Source organism: Mauremys reevesii, linkage group 5 (assembly GCF_016161935.1).
Source record: "Mauremys reevesii isolate NIE-2019 linkage group 5, ASM1616193v1, whole genome shotgun sequence".
NCBI lineage: Eukaryota > Metazoa > Chordata > Testudines > Geoemydidae > Mauremys > Mauremys reevesii.
Genome location: NC_052627.1, coordinates 10,215,900 through 10,241,723, shown reverse-complemented (window position 1 = coordinate 10,241,723; position 25,824 = coordinate 10,215,900). Strand labels below are relative to the sequence as shown.

The window sequence follows — 25,824 nt, the reverse complement described above, 5'->3', positions numbered from 1 at the left end:
GGTGCTGGCTTTCTGTTGAACATAGAACATGGACCATACACTTAATGCTGATATTCTAAACCTTCCATGGGATTGATCCTAGCTCGCTAGGAGATCCTCTTTCCTCTCTATGAGCACCATCTCTTACAACAGAAACCTTCCTTAAGAGCAATGAACTGTACCATTATGTGAGACGTACAAGACAGAACTAGCTCAGCAGCTGAGCCAAGATCCTTGGGCAAAGTAATTAGCATGACAAATGGTCTCAGAACAGGCAGCAAAGGCACATTGTTTTGATGTCTCCACTGTGCCACGCTGCCTCACCCTTGGTTAATGGTTGCCATAATTAATTTAACAGACTTAGGGCTTGTCTACACATAAACCACTACAGCTGTAGTGCTTCTATGAAGACACTCCCTATGCCGACGGGAGGGGTAATCCAGCTCACCGAGAGGCAGGTAAGTCGACAGAAGAATTGTGCCATCAACCTAGTGCTGTCTATATACCGGTGGTTAGGTTAATTTAATTGCATTGGTCAAGGGTTTGGATTTTTCACACCTCTGAGCGACATAGTTATACTGACCTAATCTCCTAGTGTAGACCAGACCTTAGTGAATTTGCTATCAGTGAAATCTACTTATGTCTGTCTGCAAAGGGTATTGGAATATGCATCATATATTCACCATTTCCTTTGTTGTGTTTCTAGTTTCTTTAACACCCTGCTACACTAATCAGAGGGAATATAGCAGCATCAGCCATACTCTGAGCCAGTCTCGTCTCAACACAGGATGTGACCTGCAGTCTTCATGGCAGTTTGGTGAGATAAAACTGGTACACAATGAAGAGCTGGAAAAAAAATTTGCTGCAAAGAGGTAGGTTATTGCAAAACGAATGGCAGTGAATTCACCATGGTGACTTTTCTTGACATATCCCTTTGCTCTTAATATTCATGCATCATTTCTTTCCACTGCGAGACCAGCTTCTTCCAATGGCAAGTCAGGGATCCCAGCGCTACCGTGGGGCTCACTTTACGAAGCGTCCTTAGGGGTCATTTGCTTGCTGCGTAATACGACTTCCATTACTTTATTTTGTTATACATCTCGTCCCCGCTTTTCCTGCCTCCTTTCTGTATCTATCTACATGTTCTTTATTTACAAGATCTTCAGAAGACTGTGAGCCAGGTTCTCTGTCCTGCAGAGTTTGGCCTTGTCTCCCCCTCCTGAAGATTCCTACAGGTGCTGCTGGCAGACCTAGAACTGGAATCTTCCTGGCAGCTCCAGGCACAGGGAGCATGTTGGTACAAGGGAATGGAGAGATGGTGCGACCGAAGTGCACTTCCCTCTGGCTATCTGCACACAGTCCCTTGGGCACCATCCATCAACAGCTGCCAATAAGAGCAGACCCCAGGCTTCATTAACCTGTGCCAGGTAGAGGATCAAGGAGCCAAAACTGGCTGTGACAGTTTTCCCTCAGCTGCAGCCCATCTCCTTAATCTTTGAACAGCATAGGCAAGTTATGCTATGTGACTTGTGATGGGGCAAGGCCAGATGGCTACAGTAAAGTAGTGAGGAACAGGTATGTTAGCCCCAGGCTAAGCAAATCCCTGGTACCATGGTAACCAAATGGCAGTTGCTCCAGGTTAATCAAGACACCTGGGGCCAATTATGATCCTTAAGAACATAAGAACATAAGAAAGGCCTTACCGGGTCAGACCAAAGGTCCATCTAGCCCAGTATCTGTCTACCGACAGTGGCCAATGCCAGGTGCCCCTGAGGGAGTGAATCTAACAGGCAATGATCAAGTGATCTCTCTCCTGCCATCCATCTCCATCCTCTGACGAACAGAGGCTAGGGACACCATTCTTATCCATCCTGGCTAATAGCCATTTATGGACTTAGCCACCATGAATTTATCCAGTCCCCTTTTAAACATTGTTATAGTCCTAGCCTTCACAACCTCCTCAGGTAAGGAGTTCCACAAGTTGACTGTGCGCTGCGTGAAGAAGAACTTCCTTTTATTGGTTTTAAACCTGCTGCCTATTAATTTCATTTGGTGACCCCTAGTTCTTGTATTATGGGAATAAGTAAATAACTTTTCCTTATCCACTTTCTCAACATCACTCATGATTTTATATACCTCTATCATGTCCCCCCTTAGTCTTCTCTTTTCCAAACTGAAGAGTCCTAGCCTCTTTAATCTTTCCTCATATGGGACCCTTTCTAAACCCCTAATCATTTTAGTTGCTCTTTTCTGAACCTTTTCTAGTGCTAGAATATCTTTTTGAGGTGAGGAGACCACATCTGTACACAGTATTCGAGATGTGGGCGTACCATGGATTTATATAAGGGCAATAATATATTCTCAGTCTTATTCTCTATCCCCTTTTAATGATTCCTAACATCCTGTTTGCTTTTTGACCGCTCTGCACACTGCGTGGACATCTTCAGAGAACTATCCACGATAACTCCAAGATCTTTTCCTGACTCGTTGTAGCTAAATTAGCCCCCATCATGTTGTATGTATAGTTGGGGTTATTTTTTCCAATGTGCATTACTTTACATTTATCCACATTAAATTTCATTTGCCATTTAATCACTTAGTTTTGTGAGATCTTTTGAAGTTCTTCACAATCTGCTTTAGTCTTAACTATCTTGAGTAGTTTAGTATCATCTGCAAACTTTGCCACCTCACTGTTTACCCTTTCTCCAGATCATTTATGAATAAATTGAATAGGATTGGTCCTAGGACTGACCAACACCACTAGTTACCCCTCTCCATTCTGAGAATTTACCATTAATTCCTACCCTTTGTTCCCTGTCCTTTAACCAGTTCTCAATCCATGAAAGGACCTTTCCTTTTATCCCATGACAGCTTAATTTACGTAAGAGCCTTTGGTGAGGACCTTGTCAAAGGGTTTCTGGAAATCTAAGTACACTATGTCCACGGATCCCCTTGTCCACATGTTTGTTGACCCTTCAAAGAACTCTAATAGATTAGTAAGACACGATTTCCCTTTACAGAAACCATGTTGACTATTGCTCAAGAGTTTATGTTTTTCTATGTGTCTGACAATTTTATTCTTTACTATTGTTTCAACTAATTTGCCCGTTAGACTTACCGGTCTGTAATTGCGGGATCACCCCTAGAGCCCTTTTTAAATATTGGCGTTACATTAGCTAACTTCCAGTCATTGATTTAAAGGACAGGTTACAAACCTTAGTTAATAGTTCCTTCACATTTGAGTTCTTTCAGAACTCTTGGGTGAATGCCATCTGGTCAGTGACTTGTTAATGTTGAGTTTATCAATTAATTCCCAAACCTCCTCTAGTGACACTTCAATCTGTGACAGTTCCTCAGATTTGTCACCTACAAAAGCCAGCTCAGGTTTGGGAATCTCCCTAACATCCTCATCCGTGAAGACTGAAGCAAAGAATCCATTTAGTTTCTCCGCAATGACTTTATCGTCTTTAAGCGCTCCTTTTGAATTTTGATCATCAAGGGGCCCCACTGGTTGTTTAGCAGGCTTCCTGCTTCTGATGTACTTAAAAAACATTTTGTTATTACCTTTGGAGTTTGTTCTTCAAACTCCTCTTTGGCTTTTCTTATTACACTCTTGCACTTAAGTTGGCAGTGTTTGTGCTCCTTTCTATTTGCCTCACTAGGATTTGACTTCCACTTTTTAAAGGAAGTGTTTTTATCTCTCACTGCTTCTTTTACATGGTTGTTAAGCCACGGTGGCTCTTTTTTAGTTCTTTTACTGTTTTTCTTAATTTGGGGTATACATTGAAGTTGGGCCTCTATTATGGTGTCTTTAAAGACTTGCAGGGATTTCACTTTAGTCACTGTACCTTTTAACTTTTGTCTAACTAACCCCTCATTTTTGTATAGTTCCCCTTTGAAATTAAAGGCCACAGTGTTGGGCAGTTGAGATGTTCTTCCCACCACAGGGATGTTGAATGCTATTGTATTATGGTCACTATTTCCAAGCGGTCCTGCTATAGTTACCTCTTGGACCAGCTCCTGTGCTCCACTCAGGATTAAATCTAGAGTCGCCTCTCCTTGTGGGTTCAGCTGCTCCATGAAGCAGTCATTTAAAGTATCGAGAAATTTTATCTCTGCATTTCGTCCTGAAGTGAAATGTTCCCAGTCAATATGGGGATAATTGAAATCCCCACTATTATTGGGTTCTTAATTTTGATAGCCTCTCTAATTTCCCTTAGCATTTCATCATCACTATTACTGTCCTGGTCAGGTGGTCGATAATAGATCCCTACTGTTATATTTTTACTAGAGCATGAAATTTCTATCCATAGAGACTCTATGGAACCTGTGGATTCGCTTAAGATTTTTACTTCATTTGAATCTACACTTTCTTTAACATATAGTGCCACTCCTCCTCCTGCACGGCCTGTTCTGTCCTTCCGATATATTTTGTACCCCGGAATGATTGTGTCCCATTGATTGCTCTCAGTCCACCAGGTTTCTGTGATGCCTATTATATCTATAGCCTCCTTTATCACAAGGCACTCTAGTTCACCCATCTTATTATTTAGACTTCTGGCATTTGTGTACAAGCACTTTAAAAACTTGTCCCTGTTTATTAGCCTGCCTTTTTCTGATGTGCCAGATTCTTTTTTATGTGACTGTTTATCATCTGATCTAGATTCTAGAAGGCAGTGGAGATAGCTACATTGATTGGGATACCTGAAGCCAATCAAGGGCTGGCTGGAACTAGTTGAAAGCCTCCCAGTTAGTCAGTGAGGTGCGCGTGCGAGGAGCTGGGAGCAAGAGGCGCAAGGAGCTGAGAGGGAGAGGGAGAGGGTGTGCTGCTGGAGGACTAAGGAGTACAAGCGTTATCAGACTCCAGGAGGAAGGCCCTGTGGTGAGGATAAAGTAGGTGTTTGGAGGAGGCCATGGGGAAGTAGCCCAGGGAGTTGTAGCTGTCATGCAGCTGTTACGGGAGGCACTCTAGACAGCTGCAATTCACAGGGCCCTGGGCTGGAACCCGGAGTAGAGGGCGGGTCCGGGTTCCCCCCAGACCTCCCAACTCCTGATCAGACACAGAAGGAGTTGACCCAGACTATGGGTTCCACCAGAGAGGAAGATCACTGAGGTGAGCAAATCCGCCAATAAGCGCAGTACCCACCAAGGTAGAGGAGGAACTGTTACAAACTATTAATTAATAATGTCCTTGGTTTTTGCCGGAGTGCCAGGGGTAGAGCAACACCAGTGTCCTGTACCACCACCAAAGGACCTCTTGTCTTTGTCATTTGATGAAGCATCAGGAGCCACATCAGATGCAGCCCAGAGAGCATGATTTCAGAAGCCACTTTGCCCCGTTCCGCTGGATGTCGGACAGACAGATGTTAGAGATCATCGCCCATGGCTACCCCATCCAATGCACTCATTACCCCTTACCCACACCCCTGGCCTGGCCTGCTTCTGGGACCCTGACAGCTTGTTACAAGTGGAAGTTACTGGAGGAGGAGGGGCCTGTTTTCCTCCCAGCAGAGAGTTGGTGGGGGGAAGGGGTGTCTTCAGTAGCGAGACATGGAATACAGGGTGTACTCATATCATGGGGGTTAGCTAGTGGTGGAAAGTGACTGGGTTAATTTTCTGGGTGACGAGGAAGGGAGCTAAGTATAGTTAGTCAAGTATGATAAAACACCACATCCCCTGAAATCTTTAAAACAAGATCTGAGGGGTCAAATTCCTCCCGATAATCAGCGTGACTCCCATTGTCACCAATTATGCCACTGTGACTACAGAGGAGTGCTGTCTTATCATTGTCCCGGCTCTCTGAACTTCTGTAACCTTTCTCAGCACCTTGGGATCTGTTCATTTGTTCTCCTTCACATGCTTCACCCTCAGGGTTTTGCATTGCAGACACCATCCTGGCAGCAGATGACCCTAAAAATCTACCAGTGGGACTTTTCAGTGTGGCAGAAGGGTCACTCTTGGCTGTGAGCGGAACTGTGCAGAGCCAAGCCTCCCAAAGGAGAGGGCAAAGCAGGGCCAGTAGGACCCTGGGATAGTTATAATATTTACTTGTATTGTCTATGCATGTCTTTGAAACCTGATGGCTGTGTTAGCTGTCAAAGTGTGTAACCTCTTTTTATTTCATTGCTAGGGCCAAGATGCGTGAAGAAGGAAGGCAAGGCAGAGAACTTGAGGAACATTTTTGTTTTTTGGTGCTGCCTTGGGATGAGGTCTCAAAAATTTACCAGAGTGGAATACATACCAGCGAGTCTGCAATGAAGGAATTAGGAAATCCCCTCCTTGGAGTTTATTTATTCAGACATGTTGATGTTGCTTTGAATTATGCAAATAGATTGATCAGTGCAGAAAACATCCTCGTTTTCAAGGTAGGTGCCACGTATAGAGTTGGGGGAACATTTTCAAAAGTGCACGAGTGCTCTAGGCGCCTGTAACAGTCAGGGCCGGCTCCAGCTTTTCTGCCGCCCCAAGCAGCCCAAAAAAAACAAAAGGCGATCGGCGGCAGCTCAGTTACGCCGCTTCATTCTTCGGCGGCAATTCAGCAGCAGGTCCTTCGCTCTCTGTCTTCCTCTTCGGCGGCAATTCGGCGGCAGGTCCTTCGCTCTCTGTCTTCCTCTTCGGCGGCAATTCGGCGGCAGGTCCTTCGCTCCCTGTCTTCCTTTTTGGCGGCACTTCCGAAAAGGAAGAAGGACTGAGGGACCCGCTGCCCAGTTCCCGCCAAAGACCCGGAGGTGTTGCCCCGATACTGGACGGAGTGCTGCCCCTTTGTATTGGCCGCCCCAAGCACCTGCTTCCTTCTCTGGTGCCTGGAGCTGGCCCTGGTAACAGGGCAGGCTCCTCTCCCACCTTGGGGTCCCTCACACACCGTCTTGGATGCCTCTTGATTGTCAACACCTGAGTGCGTTTTTATTTGTTACCACCGCCACAGTCCCCGTGAAGCACTTCTAACTACCATCCATGTCCTTCCGCTACCGTCATGATCCTCACAAAGCACTGCCACGTTCTGTGTCCTTTTGCCACTGTCAGAGTACCCAGGCAACACTTCTACCTGCAATGTCCTTCCACCATTGTCAGTCCTGTGCAGCTCTTCTGCCTGCAGCATCCTTCCACTACAGACCCCATGTAGCACTGCCACCTGCAGCATCCTTCTGCTCTCAGCTGCTATCATGATCCCCGTGCAGCATGTCTGCCTGCAGTGTTCTGCCACCATCATAGCCTCTATATAACACTTTTACCTGCAGTGTCCTCCTGACACCAACCCAGTCGCTGTGCAGCACTTCCACCTGCAGCGTCCATTTGCCCCCATCACAGTTGCCATGCAGCATGTCTGCCTGCAGTGTCCTTCCACCCTCAGTCTGTCCGCAGCTTTCTGCTTGAAGAGGAAGCAGTCTCACCAGCCAGAGATCTGGCTACCCCTGGGATTTGCTAGTCTTCTCTCCTCCCCTTGTGTTTCCTTCTTATGCTTTTTAGCTACCTTCTCATCTGATTAGATAATTAACTCCTTAACTCATCCGCCCACAGTCTGATTATAGTCTTCTGCTCCTCAATTAGGGCTTCTCTGGGGGAACTAGTTGGCGTCTAGTGACCAGAGTGCTGGATCAGCTGCTGGCTCTCAGCACTCAGTCACAGAGCCTAAATCCTGTTTTCAAAAGTTACTGAGAAGCCTCATTGACTTTTAGTGGGAGTTAGGCTCCTAAGTACCTAAGTTGCTTCTGAAAATGAGACTTGGGTTCCTAGGTCACATAAGCACTTTTGAAGATTTTACCCTGGTGAATACTCTTTCAAGCTAATTGCTTTGTGGTGCTCATGAGTCATTTGCCTCTTATTTAAGCTATGTTATTTGGAAACTGATGCACTGTTAGTGATACATCCCTTGTATTTTGTACATTCCATGAAGTATGTAAACAGGAGAGATAATGGAGATAATTTAAAATAAGAACAGGTGGGCAGGTAGTACCATTTCTAAGTATCTAGCTATGCTGACAACAGAAGCCTTAAAAACTGGTTTTTTTTTAATACTTATATTTCCTTAGACAGTTGTTATTTCTTGGAAGCCGTTCCCTTTTGTTGTGTTCCTAATTTTCCTGCTTTCCTCTGGAAGTGGGTAGTGTATGTTTGCTTTAACCTAAACTATAATAGATTGATTTTGGCACATCCTTGTTGAAATCTTCTGCTTTATTTGAGCAGGTTCTCTTCGGAAAGGTAAAAAAAATTCAGCCTCCTATGGGTAAAAAGAAAGTTGCCCTGGATCCTACCCCGAACTTTGATTGCCACATGTCTAGAATTGCTCCTACACTTAAAGATCCAGTTGATCTGCAGGCCATTGGCTCATCGGTATGTTGACCTTTTATTTCACTTGATTTGTTTATACAGCATCTAAATAGAATTGTATATATCATCTTTCCTTGTTCCCACCCTGGAAGCACAATATGAGAATAAAATGCTAGGGCCAGATTCAGGGGCGGCTCTAGCCAATTCGTCGCCCCAAGCACGGCGACACGCCGCGGGGGACGCTCTGCTGGTTGCCGGTCGCCGGTCCCGCGGCTCTGGTGGACCCGTGGCTTCGGTGGAGCCATGGGACCAGCAGACCCTCCGCAGGCACGTCTGCGGGAGGTCCACCAGAGCCGCCTGCTGCCCTCCCGGCGACCGGCAGAGCGCCCCCCGCGGCATGCCGCCCCAAGCACGCGCTTGGCGTGCTGGGGCCTGGAGCCACCCCTGGCCAGATTCACTGGTACTCTGTCTGCTTTGTGCCACTCAAAGTAACTGTCAAGTCAGCTTGACTGGATGGTTAAGATGGGTTTACAGCCTGCTGGAGTAGTGCAACGGAGCTGGAACATACCAATGAATGTGGCCTCCAGATTCTTAGGAATAGTCTGACGCATTAGATTACAGAAATAGTAAATCACTGTATAAAAAAGTGTGGTGATCCGTGTCATGGCTCCATAGGATCGGTGTTATGCCCCCAGCTTGGGACAGTCTCTAAGAGGAACCTCTTCAGTGTGCCAGCCCCCTTTTGTCACAATCTGAAATGTCAGGAATTTGGTCCCTTGTTTCAAAGCTGGCAGGCAAGGGGCTGAAGATCTGGCTCCACATCTGTCTGTATGGGTAAGATAGTGCTAGTCGAAGTTGAGGGCCTGGGGATTTTCCAGATGAAATAGAAATTGGTGATGGAGTCTGGTATTTTCTTTGCAGAAATCTTGTTTATTTATAAGGAATGTTCAAAACCCTGCTTCTCCTAATGGAGCAGGAACCAAGGATAAAAGGAGCAGTTTTTTTAGCTTACAGCCCCAAGCCTGTTTAGCCAACAGACAGATGCTCACAGGCTATTGCCTGACTTTCTTACTTTTGCCTCTGCATCCCTCTTTTCTGTGATTTCATTTTCACCACACACACACTCACTCTCTCTCTCTGTCCCTCTGTCTCAGCAACCTCCCCACCCCCAGTCTAAACTCCTGGGTGGGTTCACAACCTCCATTTGTCTTAAGTGGGGGCTTCCTGATTTATTCATCCTGACAGTTGTTAGTTGAATGGCTCAGGAGATGAGTGCCCCCTCGCACCCCTCTGTCACACTGTTCTTGTGTTTTGCTTACAAAATGCTATGCTTTTCCATTGGGTAGTGTGAGCCTCTTTGTGTTTGAGGAGTAAATATACTTTACAAAGTGAATCATGTAGTGTGTATTCTGTGAGTTGTTTCATAAAACCTTTGTGATTGGTTTGGTGTTTTTCACTGGTGTTTTTCAGTAGTTTTAGAAAGTTAGGAAAAAAAATTTCAACAGCTTGAATATTGATGTCTTTGCAAAGCTGAAGAAACCTTGTTTTTTGCCTCTTAATGTCTGTAAGCTCAAGTTCCCAACATGGAAAGCTTGATTGCTGATGACAGTAATTTCAGCTCAAAGAGTAAGCAGGCTTCAGGTTTTAGATCAGTGGTTTTCAACCTTTATTCATTTGCCTACTCCTAAAAAATGTCAAATGGAACCCTTTGGAAATCTTAGGCATAGTCTGCAGACTCCAAGTTGAAAACTACTCTTTTATGGTAACAACAATCTTTCGCTGGACCCTTTAAATATAGTCTGCAGACCCCCAGGGTCTGTGGAAGACAGGTTGAAAACTATGGCTTTAGATAGTGACTGCATGACTCTTAGTTCAATACTTACAAAAAACTGTTAAAAATATTATTTGGGTTGCAAAGTCAAGCATTCAAAAGTTAGAAAATGCCAGTTTTATGCTTGTCCATCTGTGACACGAAGCGCCTCTGTTTTCACACCCTACACACTATTGTAATAATCTTTGTACAAAATATGCACTGTGATGTATCATTTTAAAAATATCAGTTCACTGCTCATTAATATTCTTGTGTGATGTATGTACACGGCAGTTATTAAGAGTTAAGGATAGATGCTAGAATTATGACTGAAGTGTTGAAACCAGGCATGTTGGGGGAGTTGGTAAACAGGTCTGTACTAGACAAAGGAATCTGTATTTGATTGTCTGATCAGCCTGATGGTCAGGCAAAGATAATGTATGTACATGTAAAGAGGATTGTCAAGGCAACCAGGGGAAACTAAGTCATAGCTGGATAGTGCTGTAGTCCAGAAACTGCTGATGCAATGAAGACTCTGGCACAGCTGGGAAAGCTCCACTGAGAGCAGGGCAGACTGTGGTGAGAGCTGAGTAAACACCTTCAGGGGTGACAACAGTTCAGTGGCTTGAGTGACCCAGATGATGTGAAGCAACCACTGGCAGAAGTATGGATGTTAAAGGAGGTGGAAAGGTGCCCCTTAATCTGGGTTTAGGAGGTCGCTTCAGACATAAACCAAAATCGCTGAATTGATTTTAATTGACAGCCTTTGTTATTTTAGTGCAAATCTCTGTGAGTGCAAATCTCTGTGCGGATCTTCTTAATCCGCACAGAGGCTGAGGGAACTGGGATTGTTTAGCCTGCAGAAGAGAAGAATGAGGGGGGATTTGATAGCTGCTTTCAACTACCTGAAAGGGGGTTCCAAAGAGGATGGATCTAGACTGTTCTCAGTGGTAGAAGATGACAGAACAAGGAGTAATGGTCTCAAGTTGCAGAGGGGGAGGTTTAGGTTGGACATTAGGAAAAACTTTTTCACTAGAAGGGTGGTGAAGCACTGGAATGGGTTACCTAGGGAGGTGGTGGAATCTCCTTCCTTAGAGGTTTTTAAGGTCAGGCTTGACAAAGCCCTGGCTGGGATGATTTAGTTGGGTTTGGTCCTGCTTTGAGCAGGGGGTTGGACTAGATGACCTCCTGAGATCCCTTCCAACCCTGAGATTCTATGATTCTATGAATCTAGAATCAGAGTACCCACAGAAAGATTTGCACCAAATTAATGAAAGGTGTGAACTAAAACAGATTTAGTTTTTCAGTTCCAATTTGTGAATAGAATCGAGGGGCGATCTGATCTCATTTACACAATGTAAATTCAGAGTAACTCTACTGATTACTAATCTGTGTAAATGAGATCGCAAACTGGCCCCCAAAATCCAGAGCGAGTGGCTAAATCAGTTGCTCCCCATACTTCAGCATTGGGTGTGCCGGTGTTAGCTCAAACTTGAAATCATGGGATGAGGTGAACCAGTCACAATTGCTGAGCAAAAACCCAAGAGTGGTGATCTCTGGTAGCAACTATCTACAGAAAACATTTTTCCCCTTCAGCTTTGTTCATCCCTTGTAAAAATGTTCAGTGTATTCACAATACAGACCTTGTGTTACTTTCCGATTATGGACCATTAATGATACGGTGATCTTAAAAACATTTAAATTGAATAATAATAAAAAGACACACCTCCCCCTTCTCCATCTGTGCTTGTATTCCATTGCCGTCCATGTTTATCTATGCCTCCTGACAACATAGGGGCTTCCATCTTCTCAGGGCAGCATAGCTTCACTCGAGAGGCCCTGGGCAGACTAATCTTTCTCTTGCACAAGTAGGGAAATGGCAGCCTGTGACTTCAGTCCCATTGCATATAGTGGGAGATGGAGGGCTCCTGATGAGTGCCTGGGAAGATTTCAGTTGCCAGCATGTGCTGAGACACAGACTTTCAGTTAGGAAGAATAAAGGCAAAAAGGACCCTTAATCCGAAATATTTCTTTTAAAAACTTACCAGTTGTCCCAGATCTCGTTGCGGTTTGCCTCTGCCAGTTGTTCTGTAGATACAGTGTTGTTCAATATTTATAACACAGTAGTGCCTAGTGGAAGGCACAGTCCCTGCCCAGAGGCGCTTACAAGCTGTATAGACAAAACAAGGGGTGGGAGAGAACCTGGAGGTACAGAGAAGGGAAGTGACTTGCCCAGGGTCACCCAGCAACTCAATGGCAGAGCAAATAGAACAGTGCCCTATCCTGTGGACCTTGTTGTCTCTCCCAAGCAGCTTCTGCCCCCTGCACTCCATTTAAACAGCTCTCAACAAAGTCTCCAACCACGTCTTCATGGTGAAACCTCACCTTTTTCAACTTCTTGGCTACCTTCGACTATGCAGCCTTAGAAATGCCGATGATACATTCTGTAACTTTTTAAAACTTCTTACGTTTGTCGTATGTGTATATCAAGTATTGTAGGTGGCTCAGATAGCGACACCTATAGTTATGGCCTTTTTAAGAAATGTTTTCATAAGGACCAGTCTTACAAGAGGAGATTGGAAGAACTTGGCTTGTTTAGCCTGGCTAAAAGAAGGCTGAGAGGGGGCCGGTAAATACATTGGGGTGGGGGGAAGGTTAATGGGGGAGGGTGAACAGCTATTTAAGCTGAAGGACGGTGTTGGCACAAGAACAAATGGATATCAACTGGCCATGAACAATCTCAGGCTGGCAGTTAGAAGACAGTTTCTAACCGTCAGAGAGGTGAGGTCCTGGAACAGCCTCCCAGCAGGAGTTGTAGGGGGCAAACAACTTGATTAGTTTTAATAGAAGGCTGGACAAATTTCTGGGGGTGATTACAGCAACTCCTCACTTAAAGTCGTCCCCATTAACGTTGTTTCGTGGTTACGTTGCTGATCAGTTAGGGAACATGCTCATTTAAAGTTGTGCAGTGCTCCACTCTTACGTTGTTTGGCTGCCTGCTTTCTCCACAGCTGGCAGTCTCCCTAAGGCCCCCTCCCCCCAGCGCCTCCTGCCCGCCGGCAGACCCCGCGGATCAGCGCCTTCCCCAGCCTCCCTCCGCCTCCTGCCCGGGGCAATCAGCTGGCTTGCGGAGGCAGGGGGGAGGGGCGAGGACTCGGCGCAGGCTCCCCCTCCCTCCCCTGCCTCCTGAACGCGGCAAGCCAGCTGATTGCCCCGGGCAGAAGGGAGGGGGGAGGAGCGAGGACTCGGCGCACCTCCCCCCTCCCTCCCAAATGCGGCAATCAGCTGGCTTGCAGTGTTTAGAAGGGAGGGGAGGAGCCAGGATGCAGCGAGCGAGATAAAGGGGGAGAAGTTGGGGGGGAGAAGAGGCAGGTCAAGGGTGGGGGTTTGGGGGAAGGGGTGGAGTGGGCAGGCTGGTGCTTGCAGAGTAGGGGAAGCTGCCCTGGAACCTAACCCCCCCTATTTACATTAATTCTTATGGGGAAATTGGATTCGCTTAACATCATTTCACTTAAAGTCGCATTTTTCAGGAACATAACTACAACGTTAAGTGAGGAGTTACTGTGTATGACAGGGTTGCCTGGGTGGAGTGAAGGGCTCAGCAGCCCTGGGGCTCGTTTCCAGTTTGTCTTATGTTTCTAAAAGCTAATGCCTCGGGGTTTCAGCTGGCCACCTGCAGGAGTCAGGAAGGGATTCCCCTCCCCTCCATGTATTCTGGGTTGTTTTTTATTTATTTCCTCCTTCTGAAGCAATAGGGATGGCCAGAGCTGGAGATGGGGCACTGGGCGGGGAGGGCCAGGGCTCTGAGGTGGCACTGAGCATTCTCTTGCTCAGGTGCTTGGCTGGCTGGTTCTTGCTCACATGGTCACCCTATATGCAGTCGAGATGGAATATTCCCCAAGGTCAGATTGGCAGTGACCCTGGGGGTTTTCGCGTCCTCTGCAGTGTGTCGGTGCGGGTCACTTGCCCGGATTATCTGGGTATATCTCAATCTTTTCCCTTTGGTACACCTCAGCCCCTTAAAATCTCTGCCTGTGGCACATAATAGTCTAGTCTTCTGTGGGCGGTAATATTTTGGTCTAATTTTAGTAGCTGGGTTTAGTGTGCGGGTGCTGTTGGTGGCCTGTGATATACAGGAGGTCCGACTAGAGGATCAGGTGGTCCCTTCTGGCCTTAAACTCAATGACTCTAAATCTAACCTCTCTTCAGATCCCTGTAGCATATAAATTACTGAATTCTCAGACTTGAAAACTTTCTCCTCTCCGGATTCTAGCAAAATGCATAGCATAGCCTACTTCTGAAGTTTATTAATATTATTTACAACAATTTCCTTCCACAACTCAATGGCAGTTGAACGTATTGTGTTGTGTCCACTCAGCACACCATCACAATAACTCAACCACACCATATGCTAATAGTATCTCTAACACACTTTCCATTCCAGTAGTACTATTGCATGTATCCAGGAACTAACAACTGCTGCAACGTACAACCTAAACTCCAACCTCTTAATTTGTTTAGTTGCATAATACATTGTGAATATACATATGACACATGTATGGATTTCAGTATTTGCAGATGGTTTTGTTTACTGTTCAATAAATAAGGTTTTTTAATACATAATGTGATCAAAATCAGATTTATATTTGGTTGGACAACTTTATAATGAAGATATTTATATTTTAAATTTGAAGAATAGTGCTCATCTTTTAAAAAGATTGTTTCCCTTCCACCTGCCCCCTCACCCTTAAATTTTCAGGCATTTTCAGCATAATGGATTTGAGATCAGGGTGGAACAGTTTAAATCAAGGTGATTAAATCACTGATTTAAATCATGTTGAGGCGTTGTAAAAGCAATTTTGAAAAATTGTGCTATTGTAGCTTCAGATTAAAATGTAATGATATATGATTGTTTTTGAAATATCATATTTGATCGGGCATCGTATATGAATTTCACAAAAGTGCTGTCGGCAAAATACAAGATATGGCAAATTGAGGCCCTGATCCTGCAAACACTTAAGCAGGAATGTAACTTTACGTACATGAATAGTCCATTAATTTAAATGGGATGACTTGTGTGCTTAACATCAGGGGCTATTGTTGTATTTTTATTAACATAAGAACATAAAAACATAAGAATGGCCCTATTGGGTCAGACCAAAGGTTCATCTAGCCCAGTATCCTGTCTTTCGACAGTTGCCAGTGCCAGGTGCCCCAGAGGGAATGAACAGAACAGGTAAATCATCAAATGATCCATCCCCTGTTGCTCATTCCCAGCTTCTGGCAAACAGAGGCTAGGGACACCATTCCTGCCCATCCTGGCTAATAGCCATTGATGAACCTATCCTCCATGAATTTATCTAGTTCTTCTTTGAACCCTGTTATGGTCTTGGCCTTCACAACAACCTTTGGCAAGGAGTTCCACGGATTGATTGTGCATTGTGTGAAAATAGAACAGAAGTACTTGTGACACCTTAGAGACTAACAAATTTATTTGAGCATAAGCTTTCGTGGGCTACAGCCCACTTCTTCGGATGCATAGAATGGAACACATACTTCCTTTATTTGTCTTTCACCTGCTGCCTATTAATTTTGTTTTGTTCTTGTGTTATGAAAAGTAGTAAACAACACTTCCTTATCTACTTTCTCTACACCAGTCATGATTTTATAGACCTCAATCATATCTCCCCTTAGCCATCTCTTTTCCAAGCTGAAAAGTCCCAGTCTTATTAATCTCTCCTCATACGGAAGCCGTTCCATATCCCTAATAATTTTGTTGCCCTTTTCTGAATCTTTTCCAATTCCAGTATATCTTTTTTGAGATGGGGCAACCACATCTGCACACAATATTCAAGACATAGGTGTACCATGGATTTATATAGAGGCAACATGATATTTTCTATCCTATTATCAATCCCTTTCTTAATTATTCCCAACATTCTGTTTGCTTTTTTGACAGCCGCTGCACATGGAGTGGATGTTTTCAGAGAACTATCCACAAAGACTCCAAGATCTCTTTCTTGAGTGGTAACAGCTAATTTAGACCCATCATTTTATATGAATAGTTGGGATTATGCTTTCCAATGTGCATTACTTTATCAACATTAAATTTCATCTGCCATTTTGTTGCCCAGTCACCCAGTTTTGAGAGATCTTTTTGTAGCTCTTTGCAGTCTGCCTGGGTCTTAACTATCATTAGTAATTTTGTATCATCTGCAAATTTTGCCACCTCACTGTTTACCCCTTTTTCCAGATCATTTATGAATGTTAAATAGGACTGGTCCCAGAACAGAACCCTGGAGGACACCACTATTTACCTCTCTCCATTCCGAAAACTGGCCATTAATACCTACCCTTTGTTTCCTATCTCTTAACCATTTACCAATCCATGAGAGCACCTTCCCGCTTATTCCATGGCAGCTTACTTTGCATAAGAACCTTTGGTGAGGGACCTTCTCAAAGGCTTTCTGAAAATCTGAGTACACTATAGCCACTGGATCCTCTTGGTCCACATGCTTGGTCTTGGTCTAACATCTTTCATCTTAGTGACACAAAATGCTTGTCACTTCAAACACAATTGCTTCAGTGTTAACAACATGTAAATAACTTCTTTGTTTAGACCTTGAAGACATTAACAAAGTTAATAGGAACTTTTTTTATACACAAAGGCCAACATGTTTAAAAATTGGAGCTTAAAGTTAAGCACCTACGGGCGGGATTTTCAAAAGCACTGGTATACTATAGCGGGTCAAAGCTTTTTTGATGTGTAGAAGTTCGGTACATTGGAAAGTGTTGTTGGTTGAAAATGTAGCACAGGCTATTGACTCATCAGTTTTGTGTGTAAATTTGTGGCAATCTCACAATAAGGATGTTAATGAGGAGCTGGGTTTCTCATTTTCAATATAGATGAACATTTTTAAGTGTGAGAGTGGCTAATAAAACAACAGCTGTGAAACTGATTCTACCAATCATTAGGAAACTAATTAAAGAAACAGGTGCAGAAGATCCACTTTAGTGGTCTAAGACTAGAAAGTGGGAAGAAAGAACTAGCAAGATGAAAATAAAATAAATCTAGTTTAAACATGATTTAATTTTTTTAAAATCTTGTTTTTAATCCCCTCTGAGATTAACATTTTTAGACGAGGTTTTGCCGGGATTATAGTACTGTAATACAAAATTACTCAGAATAATTAAATCCAGAGCAGACTGTGAAGGGCTACAAAGAGGTCTCACAAAACTGGGTGACTGGGCAAGAAAATGGCGGATGAAATTCAATGTTGATAAATACAAAGCAATGGACATTGGAAAACATAATCCCAACTATACATAGAAAATGATGGGGTCTAAATTAAATGTTACAACTCAAGAGCGAGATCTTGGGGTCATTGTCGATAGTTCTCTGAAAACATCCACTCAATGGGCAGGAGCAGTCAAAAACGCTAACAATGTTAGGAACTGTTAGGAAAGGAATAGATAATACAGAAAATCTAATGCCTTTATATAAATCCATAGTACACCCACACCTTGAATACTGCCTGCAGTACTGGTCGCTCTACCTCAAAAAAGTTATTAGAATTGGAAAAGGTACAATGAGGGGCAACAGAAATGCTTAGGGATATGGAACAGTTTCCATATGAGGAGAGATTAACAAGACTGGGTCTTTGTCATCTTGGAAAAGAGACGACTAAGAGGGGATCTGATATAGGTCTATAAAATCTTGCCTGGTGGGTAGAAAGAGACTAAGGAAATGTTATTTATTCCTTCATAGAACGCAAGAACAAGGAGTCACCTAATGAAATTAATAGGCAGAAGGTTTAAAACACGCAAAAGGAAGCACTTCTTCACACAACACACAGTTACCCTGTGGAACTCATTGCCGGAGATGTTGTGAAGGCCAAGACTATAACAGGGTTCAAAAAAGTAGATAAATTCATGGAGGATAGGTCCAGCAATGGCTGTTAGCCCTGATGGTGAGGAATGCACCCCCTTGCTCTGAGTATCCATAGCCTCTGTTTGCTAGAAGCTGGGAAGGGATACCAGGGGACAGATGACTCCATGATTGCCTGTGTTCTCTTCATTTCCTCTGAAGCACCTGGCATTGGCCACTGTTGGAAGACTGGATACTGGTCTAGATACACCACTGATGTGACCCAGTAGGGCCAGTCCCATGTTCTGTAATAAAATGCCACAGTTCATGCAATTTTAGCTGTTGATAAAACAAACCACTTACTTTTGTGACCTTCTTCTTTAAATTACAGGTTTACTTCTATGAATACAATATACACTCAAAACCAGTGGATAAGCCTAGGCAGTGTCTTCCATATGCAGTAGTAACAGTAAGATTTGTTGGCCAGAAGGTGGAAACTGACCCTCTTATAACATCTGTGAGGTTTCTGTCTAAAGGATTTCCTAAGTATTCTGGTAAGATTCATTTAGCTGCATGTAGTAACTGTAGGATGTTAAAAGTGCATTGGGGAGCTAATTCTCTAAACAGCTTTATGTTATCATTGTTCTCCTTCCACAATGGATATCTCACCCACTAATGTCAAAATTATGCTTTGCAGCACCCCATGCTACTACTTCAAAATGGAACAATATGTTTCTCCCAGTTCCAGCTACTGATGGCAGCAAGTATGCAGAGGAAAAGGGAGTGCGTCCCTTCAGGTCCCTGGAGGGTTGTTGCATATGTTATCCAGGGCAGATGCCTAATTCTGAGAGCAGTGCTCAGCCTTATTATTCCACTGTTCCTGCACAAGACAGGCTAGGATTTTGCCTTCAGACTTAAGTGTTGATTGGAGGAGGAAATCTATTCCAAGAGCTGTCGCTACAAATAAGTAAACTTAATTTTTATTGCTTTTGTCATAGCAAATATTGATTTATTGTCTTTATAAGAGATGATGATGCTTATTCTTTAACAGCTTGGATTGAAGTTAGAGATGGACTTCCAAGAGTTAAAAATTCAAGTTGCTGTTCAAATAAATGGAAGCATCATAAAATATTTAATGCTAAATATCCAAAATATGTAAAAGATCTTAAAGTTAAGTGAAATGGCACTTGCTCTAAAGAATGGAGGAAGCCCAGGGGAAAACTGTTTCTAAAATTTGGAGGTTAATATAAAAAGATTGTTTTCAAAAGCATGCTTCCACTGGCGGATTTTCCTGTGCCTGTACTGTATTTTGGCTGATTTCCTTTATGATTCTCTGCTGAGATGCTTTTGTGTTACTGCTCGTGCCTTAGTCATGATTATCTTTCACTTGGATCTTAGACCCTGGACTCTGGAACTACTCTGGAAAATAATCAAAAGGGAAAAGAAAAGAAGCCAGTTGAGATAACTTTCCTTCCATGGGTTGATGCTACCAAGAGCTAGATTAGGTGCATAACTGCCACTCACAAAGCTCCCACTCAACTACCTGAACCCTGGTAGACACCTAAACTCTCTTGGCATCTTAATTTTCGTAGTGAAAGTTCCCCAAACGCCTGTGTTTTCAGCCTTTGAGTGGATGCTGAAGGGCCAGAGTGATGTGTGAACCAGGGGAAGATAGGTGTTCCTCCACCTAACTCAGCTGTGGAGCCCGATCCAGGAAGTGTGCTCAGACCTTGCCTACTGGAGTGGGAAGCCCCTACAGAGAAGCTTACACTAAACATCAGGAGAAGAGGAGGGTGACTTTCCTCATCATTCATAGCCCAGTGGTTAGGGTATTCACCTGAGATGTAGAAGACCCCCCCCCCCAGTTTAAGTCCCCACCTCCAAATGTGGGGGAGAAGGGATCTGTGACCTCTCATGTGAGTGCCCAATGCGTCTTTCATTATTTATCCACCAGGGTACAGCTTCAAAACTAGGCCAGAGAGACAGTGCGTAAGCATGAGAATGACTTTGTAGTCTAGTGGTTAGTATACTCATGTGGGAGTACCAGGATCCAGTCCACCTGCTCTAGTGACTCTTTATCTAGAGTGCAACAGCTTCAACAGGAGAGGCTGAGGGAGTGCCACATCCAAATACCCCATCACCCAGTGGTTAGAGCACTCTCCTGTCAGTGGCAGATTCTTGTTCAAATCCCTTCTCAGGTGGAGGGGGGACTTGAACTGTGGTTCTCGGACATCTCAGGTGAATATTTTTAGGCCAGTGGTTAGGGTAATGAGGGAGCTCCTTTTCCAACAGTGTGGGCACCTAACACCAAGAGAGGGTTTGCAACTGAGTCCCAAGCAGAGGGAGGCACTGCCCTGCAGCCCAGACTTAGGTACCTGTCTTTGTTAGTGGGGCAGGGGCTGGCATCTCCCACTGGCTGTCTTAGACCAGGAACTGTCTCCCATTCTGAATCCCCCATCTCTCCCCATTCATTGTATACAGAGCCTAGTCCTGCACTCAGGCTTTGTGAATCCCAGTGATTTTCTAGGTGCCTGAAAGTTGGGCATGGCAATACTCAGCATCATTGCACCTAAGTTTGTTTATGAATGTAACCCAAAGTGTGGAGGGGATCCATCTTTGGTTGAGTATTGAGTCACTGATATTTGATGTTGAATCCTTTATTGTTTTATAGATGAGATTAACAAAACCTCTGACCAGTAACTGCTTTTGGAGTTAGATGCATAACTGTACGTGGTAATTGCAAGAATAAACATTGTAGAGAGCAAGACTGCTGTTGTCAAGAAAGTACTTGCTTAAGTGTACAACATAAGAACCAAAGTGCACCATTAGACACTTACATACAACTCTGCAGCAAGGTGAGACTCACTGGCATGGCGCCTCCTGGTGTTCATCTTGGGAATTAGCTCAACTCCAGCTACGGAGCATCTCCTCCTGGTTGGTGTCTCACCTGCCTTAGGCCCCGTGTCCCTCCCGGACGCTGGTGCCCCTTTCCTCAGGGTTCTGCCCCCAGCAGTACCCCCTTACTCTGGGTCTCCCCTCCCAAGGGCATAAGTTTCCACTCATTTAAAACTACATGCTTACAAAATCAGACATAAAAAACCAAAAGTGTCACAGCGCGCTATTATTGAAAAATATAAAATAAATCATTTGGAATATAAATAGTGTACTTACATTTCAGTGTATAGTATATAGAGCAGTATACACAAATCATTGTATGACATTTTAGTTTGTACTGACTTCGCTAGTGCTTTTTATGCAGCCTGCTGTAAAACTAGGCAAATATCTAGATGAGTAGATGTGCCCCCAGAAGACTTTTGCATTTGCTCAGGGGTACACGTACCCCTTGTTGAGAACCACTGCCTCATGGAACATGAAGTAAAAATATTACCAATGTTTTTTTTGATCTGGGGACTACCATACTTCTGTAGGGAACTCCTTCTCCTGTGCTCTCCACTGAGGGCGGGTATGTCACTGTCAGAGCAGGGCCTTCTGGAGCATCACTGTGAGTAGCTGTAATCTGTGGCCTGTGCTTAGTCTGTCCTTCGCAGACCGGTAGAAAGAAAAAAGTAAAGTTTTAAAATTGCTGATGTACTTAATACCCCTCTGAAATCTCTCTGAGTGTGCACCATATTGTGTTAATGTTGTTCACTTTATGCCTTTTCACATTTGTTAGGTCATTTTACAATCTTAACAGTTTTACCTCCCTTAGTAGTGCCCCTCTGTTCAGCTCAACAATTTTGCTTTGGCACCAGTAAGAAATGTTTGGCTGTAGATAGAAGCAGAAGCAGAAATGCTATCTGACATTTTGCAAAAGAGAGAGGTTTTTTTCTGTGATTTGGCAGGGTTGGACTGCTTTTTGCTGAGTCAGGTGACTGTCATATAAGCATTATCCAGTAGGATTTGTATTTTGTATAGCTTCTTTCCTAAAAACTATATTCCAGAATGCCCTGCAGAGTTAAATAATGTGTAGAGTTAATAAGTAAACAGAGCGAGAGAAATTGGGTTGCTAGAGGAACAGGAGAAAAGAGAGGTTTTCAGGTGAGATTTGATGGTGCATCACTGAGGGGGAGAGATGCAGTAAGGCTGTTTTCAGTGGCATGTGCTGCGGGGCTTTTGCCCCAATATCAGCGATATTGTATGAAGGGATATAAAATAGGAGAGGAAAGTGTGACTGTTCAGAACTAGCTTCCATCCGCTTGTAACCTGTGGTATCTTAAACTGAGTTGCAGTTTGTTCAATGAGTGTCCCTCAAAAAAATCTCCTGAAGGATGTTAAACAGCAGCTACTAAAGTTAGACATTTTTAAATTAGCTGGTGCAGATAACTTGCATCCAAGCTTTATAGAAGAGCTGAACGAGGAGTTTGCTGGACCATTAATGTTGATTTTTCCACAAGTTTGGGAACACTGGTGAAATTCCAGATGACCAGAAGAAAGCTAATAACCAGGGAGGAGTATAAAAGTATTGCTCATGCATGCAGGAGTGAAATTAGGAAGGCCAAATCACACTTGGAGTTGCAGCTAGCCGGAGATGTTAGGAGTAACAAGAAGGGTTTCTTCAGGTATGTTAGCAACAAGAAGAAAGTCAAGGAAAGTGTGGGCCCCTTGCTGAATGAGGGAGGGAACCTAGTGACAGAGGATGTGGAGAAAGCTAGTGTACTCAATGCTTTTTTTGCCTCTGTCTTCACAGACAACGTCAGCTCCCAGACAGCTGCACTCTGCAGCACGGTATGGGGAGGAGGTGACCAGCTCTCTGTGGAGAAAGAAGTAGTTCGGGACTATTTAGTAAAGCTGGACGAGCACAAGTCCATGGGGCCGGATGCACTGCATCCGAGGGTGCTAAAGGAGTTGGCCGATGAGATTGCAGAGCCATTGGCCATTATCTTTGAAAAATCATGGCGCTCGGGGGAGGTCCCAGATGACTGGAAAAAAGCTAATGTAGTGCCCATCTTTAAAAAAGGGAAGAAAGAAGATCCAGGGAACTACAGGCAAGTCAGTCTCACCTCAGTCCTTGGAAAAATCATGGAACAGGTCCTCAAGGAATCAATTCTGACCCACTTAAAGGAGGGGAAAGTGATCAGGAACAGTCAGCATGGATTCACCAAGGGCAAGTCATGCCTGACTAACCTAATTGCCTTCTATGATGAGATAACCGGCTCTGTGGATGAGGGGAAAGCAGTGGATGTGCTATTTCTTGACTTTAGCAAAGCTTTTGATACAGTCTCCCACAGTATTCTTGCCAGCAAGTTAAAGAAGTCTGGGCTGGATGAATGGACAGTAAGGTGGATAGAAAACTGGCTAGATGGTCGGGCTCAACAGGTAGTGATCAATGGTTCCATGTCTAGTTGGCAGCCGGTATCAAGTGGCGTGCCCCAAGGGTCGGTGCTGGGGCCGGTTTTGTTCAATATCTTCATTAACGATCTGGAGGATGGTGTGGACTGCACCCTTAGCAAGTTTGCGGATGACACTAAACTGGGAGGAGTGGTTGATACGCTGGAGGGTAGGGATAGGATACAGAGGGACCTAGACAAATTAGAGGATTGGGCCAAAAGAAATATGATGAGGTTCAACAAGGACAAGTGCAGAGTCCTGCACTTAGGACGGAAGAATCCCATGCACTGCTACAGACTAGGGACCGAATGGCTGGGTAGCAGTTCTGCAGAAAAGGACCTAGGGGTTACGGTGGACGAAAAGCTGAATATGAGTCAACAGTGTGCCCTTGTTGCCAAGAAGGCTAATGGCATTTTGGGTTGTATAAGTAGGGGCATTTCCAGCAGATTGAGGGACGTGATCATTCCCCTCTATTCAGCACTGGTGAGGCCTCATTTGGAGTACTGTGTCCAGTTTTGGGCCCCACACTACAAGAAGGATGTGGATAAACTGGAGAGAGTCCAGCGGAGGGCAACAAAAATGATTAGGGGGCTGGAGCACATGACTTATGAGGAGAGGCTGAGGGAACTGAGATTGTTTAGCCTGCAGAAGAGAAGAATGAGGGGGGATTTGATAGCTGCTTTCAACTACCTGAAAAGGGGTTCCAAAGAGGATGGATCTAGACTGTTCTCAGTGGTAGAAGATGACAGAACAAGGTAATGGTCTCAAGTTGCAGAGGGGGAGGTTTAGGATGGACACTAGGAAAAACTTTTTCACTAGTAGGGTGGTGAAGCACTGGAATGGGTTACCTAGGGAGGTGGTGGAATCTCCTTCCTTAGAGGTTTTTAAGGTCAGGCTTGACAAAGCCCTGGCTGGGATTATTTAGTTGGGTTTGGTCCTGCTTTGAGCAGGGGGTTGGACTAGATGACCTCCTGAGGTCCCTTCCAACCCTGAGATTCTATGATTCTATTATTCTAATGTTATGCCAATGCTTAAAATGGAAAGGTAAATGGAACGACATAGGCAATCATAGACTTGACATAGGCAATCAGTCTTATATCAATTCTGGGCAAGATAATGGAGTGGCTGATATAGGACTTGATTAATCGAGAATTAAAGGAGGATAATAGGGATTTCACAGTCAACATGTGTTTACGGAAAACAGATTGTGTCAAACTAATGTGATCTCTTTTTTTGGGGTGGGGAGGGGGATGAGATTATACGTGTGTTGATAAAGGTAATAGTGTTGATGTAATTATACTTGACTTCTATAAGGCATTTGACTTGGTACCATGTGACATTTTGATTAAAAAAGTAGAAAGATATAAAATGAATATGGCACACATTAAATGGATTAAAACCTGGCTAAGTGATAGGTCACAAAATGTAATTGTAAATGGGGAATCATCATGAAACGTGCGAGTTTCTTGTGGGGTCCCACACTGATTGGTTCTTGATCTTATACTGTTTAACATTTTTATCAGTGACCTGGGAGAAAACATAAAATCACTGATAAGTTTGCAGATGACCCAAAAATTGTGGGAGTGGTTAATAATAAAGGGGAAAGGTCACTGACACGGAGCGATATGGATCACTTGGTAAACAGGGTGCAAAGCAAATGATACATACATTTTAATATGGCTAAAGGTCAGTGTATACATCTAGGAACAAATAACGTAGAATCCTGTGGCACCTTATAGACTAACAGACGTTTTGCAGCATGAGCTTTCGTGGGTGAATACCCACTTCTTCAGATGCAAGAGGTGCAAGATGCTTCTTGCATCTGAAGAAGTGGGTATTCACCCACAGCTCATGCTGCAAAACGTCTGTTAACAGATCCAGACTAACACGGCTACCCCTCTGATAAATAACGTAGGCCATTCTTGCATGCTGAGGGGGGACTCTATCCTGGGAAGCAGTGTACAAATATAAAACGGGGAATAACTGGTAAGGCAGTAGTACTGCTGAAAAGGATCTGGGGGTTATCATGGATCACAAATTGAATATGAGCCAACAATGTGATGCAGTTGCAAAAAAGGCTAATGTTCTGGATGTAGTAACAAATATGCACGATATGGGAGGTAATTGTCCTGCTCTGCTCAGCATGGGGGAGGCCTCAGCTAGAGTACTGTGTCCAATTTTGGGCACCACACTTTAAGAAAGAGGTGGACAAACTGGGGGAAGGCCAAAGGAGAACAACAAAAATGATAAAAGGTTTAGAAACCCTGATCTATGAGGAAAGGTTAAAAAACTGGGCATGTTTGTCTTGAGAAAAGAGGGCTGAGGTGGACCTGATAAGTCTTCAGATATGTTAAGGACTGTTATAAAGAGGACTGTGATCAATTATTCTCCACATCCACTGAAGGTAGGACAAAAAGTCACGGGCTTAATCTGCAGCAAGGAAGATTTAGGTTAAATGTTATGAAACTTCTAACTTTACGGGTAATTAAGTTCTGGAGCAGGCTTCCAAGGGAGTTTGTTGAATCCCTCTCATTGGAAGTTTTAAAGAATAGGTTAGAAAATCACCTGTCAG

General features: G+C 44.0%; 1 protein-coding gene across 16 annotated transcripts in view; it reads left to right on the top strand.

The window, feature by feature from the left end:
- TEX15 (testis expressed 15, meiosis and synapsis associated) overlaps positions 1 to 25,824 on the top strand; it is a 90,176-nt gene that overhangs the window by 23,808 nt on the left and 40,544 nt on the right. For 14 of the 16 annotated variants that reach the window (XM_039541480.1, XM_039541479.1, XM_039541478.1 and 11 more), the window contains 4 exons: positions 686 to 851; positions 6,110 to 6,344; positions 8,164 to 8,310; positions 18,316 to 18,478. In XM_039541480.1, the coding sequence (XP_039397414.1) occupies positions 686 to 851; positions 6,110 to 6,344; positions 8,164 to 8,310; positions 18,316 to 18,478 (711 nt within the window). Of the gene's footprint in view, positions 1 to 685; positions 852 to 6,109; positions 6,345 to 8,163; positions 8,311 to 18,315; positions 18,479 to 18,621; positions 20,736 to 25,824 lie in introns of those variants that run through there. The other 2 variants (XM_039541488.1, XM_039541487.1) reach the window with 2 other exon arrangements.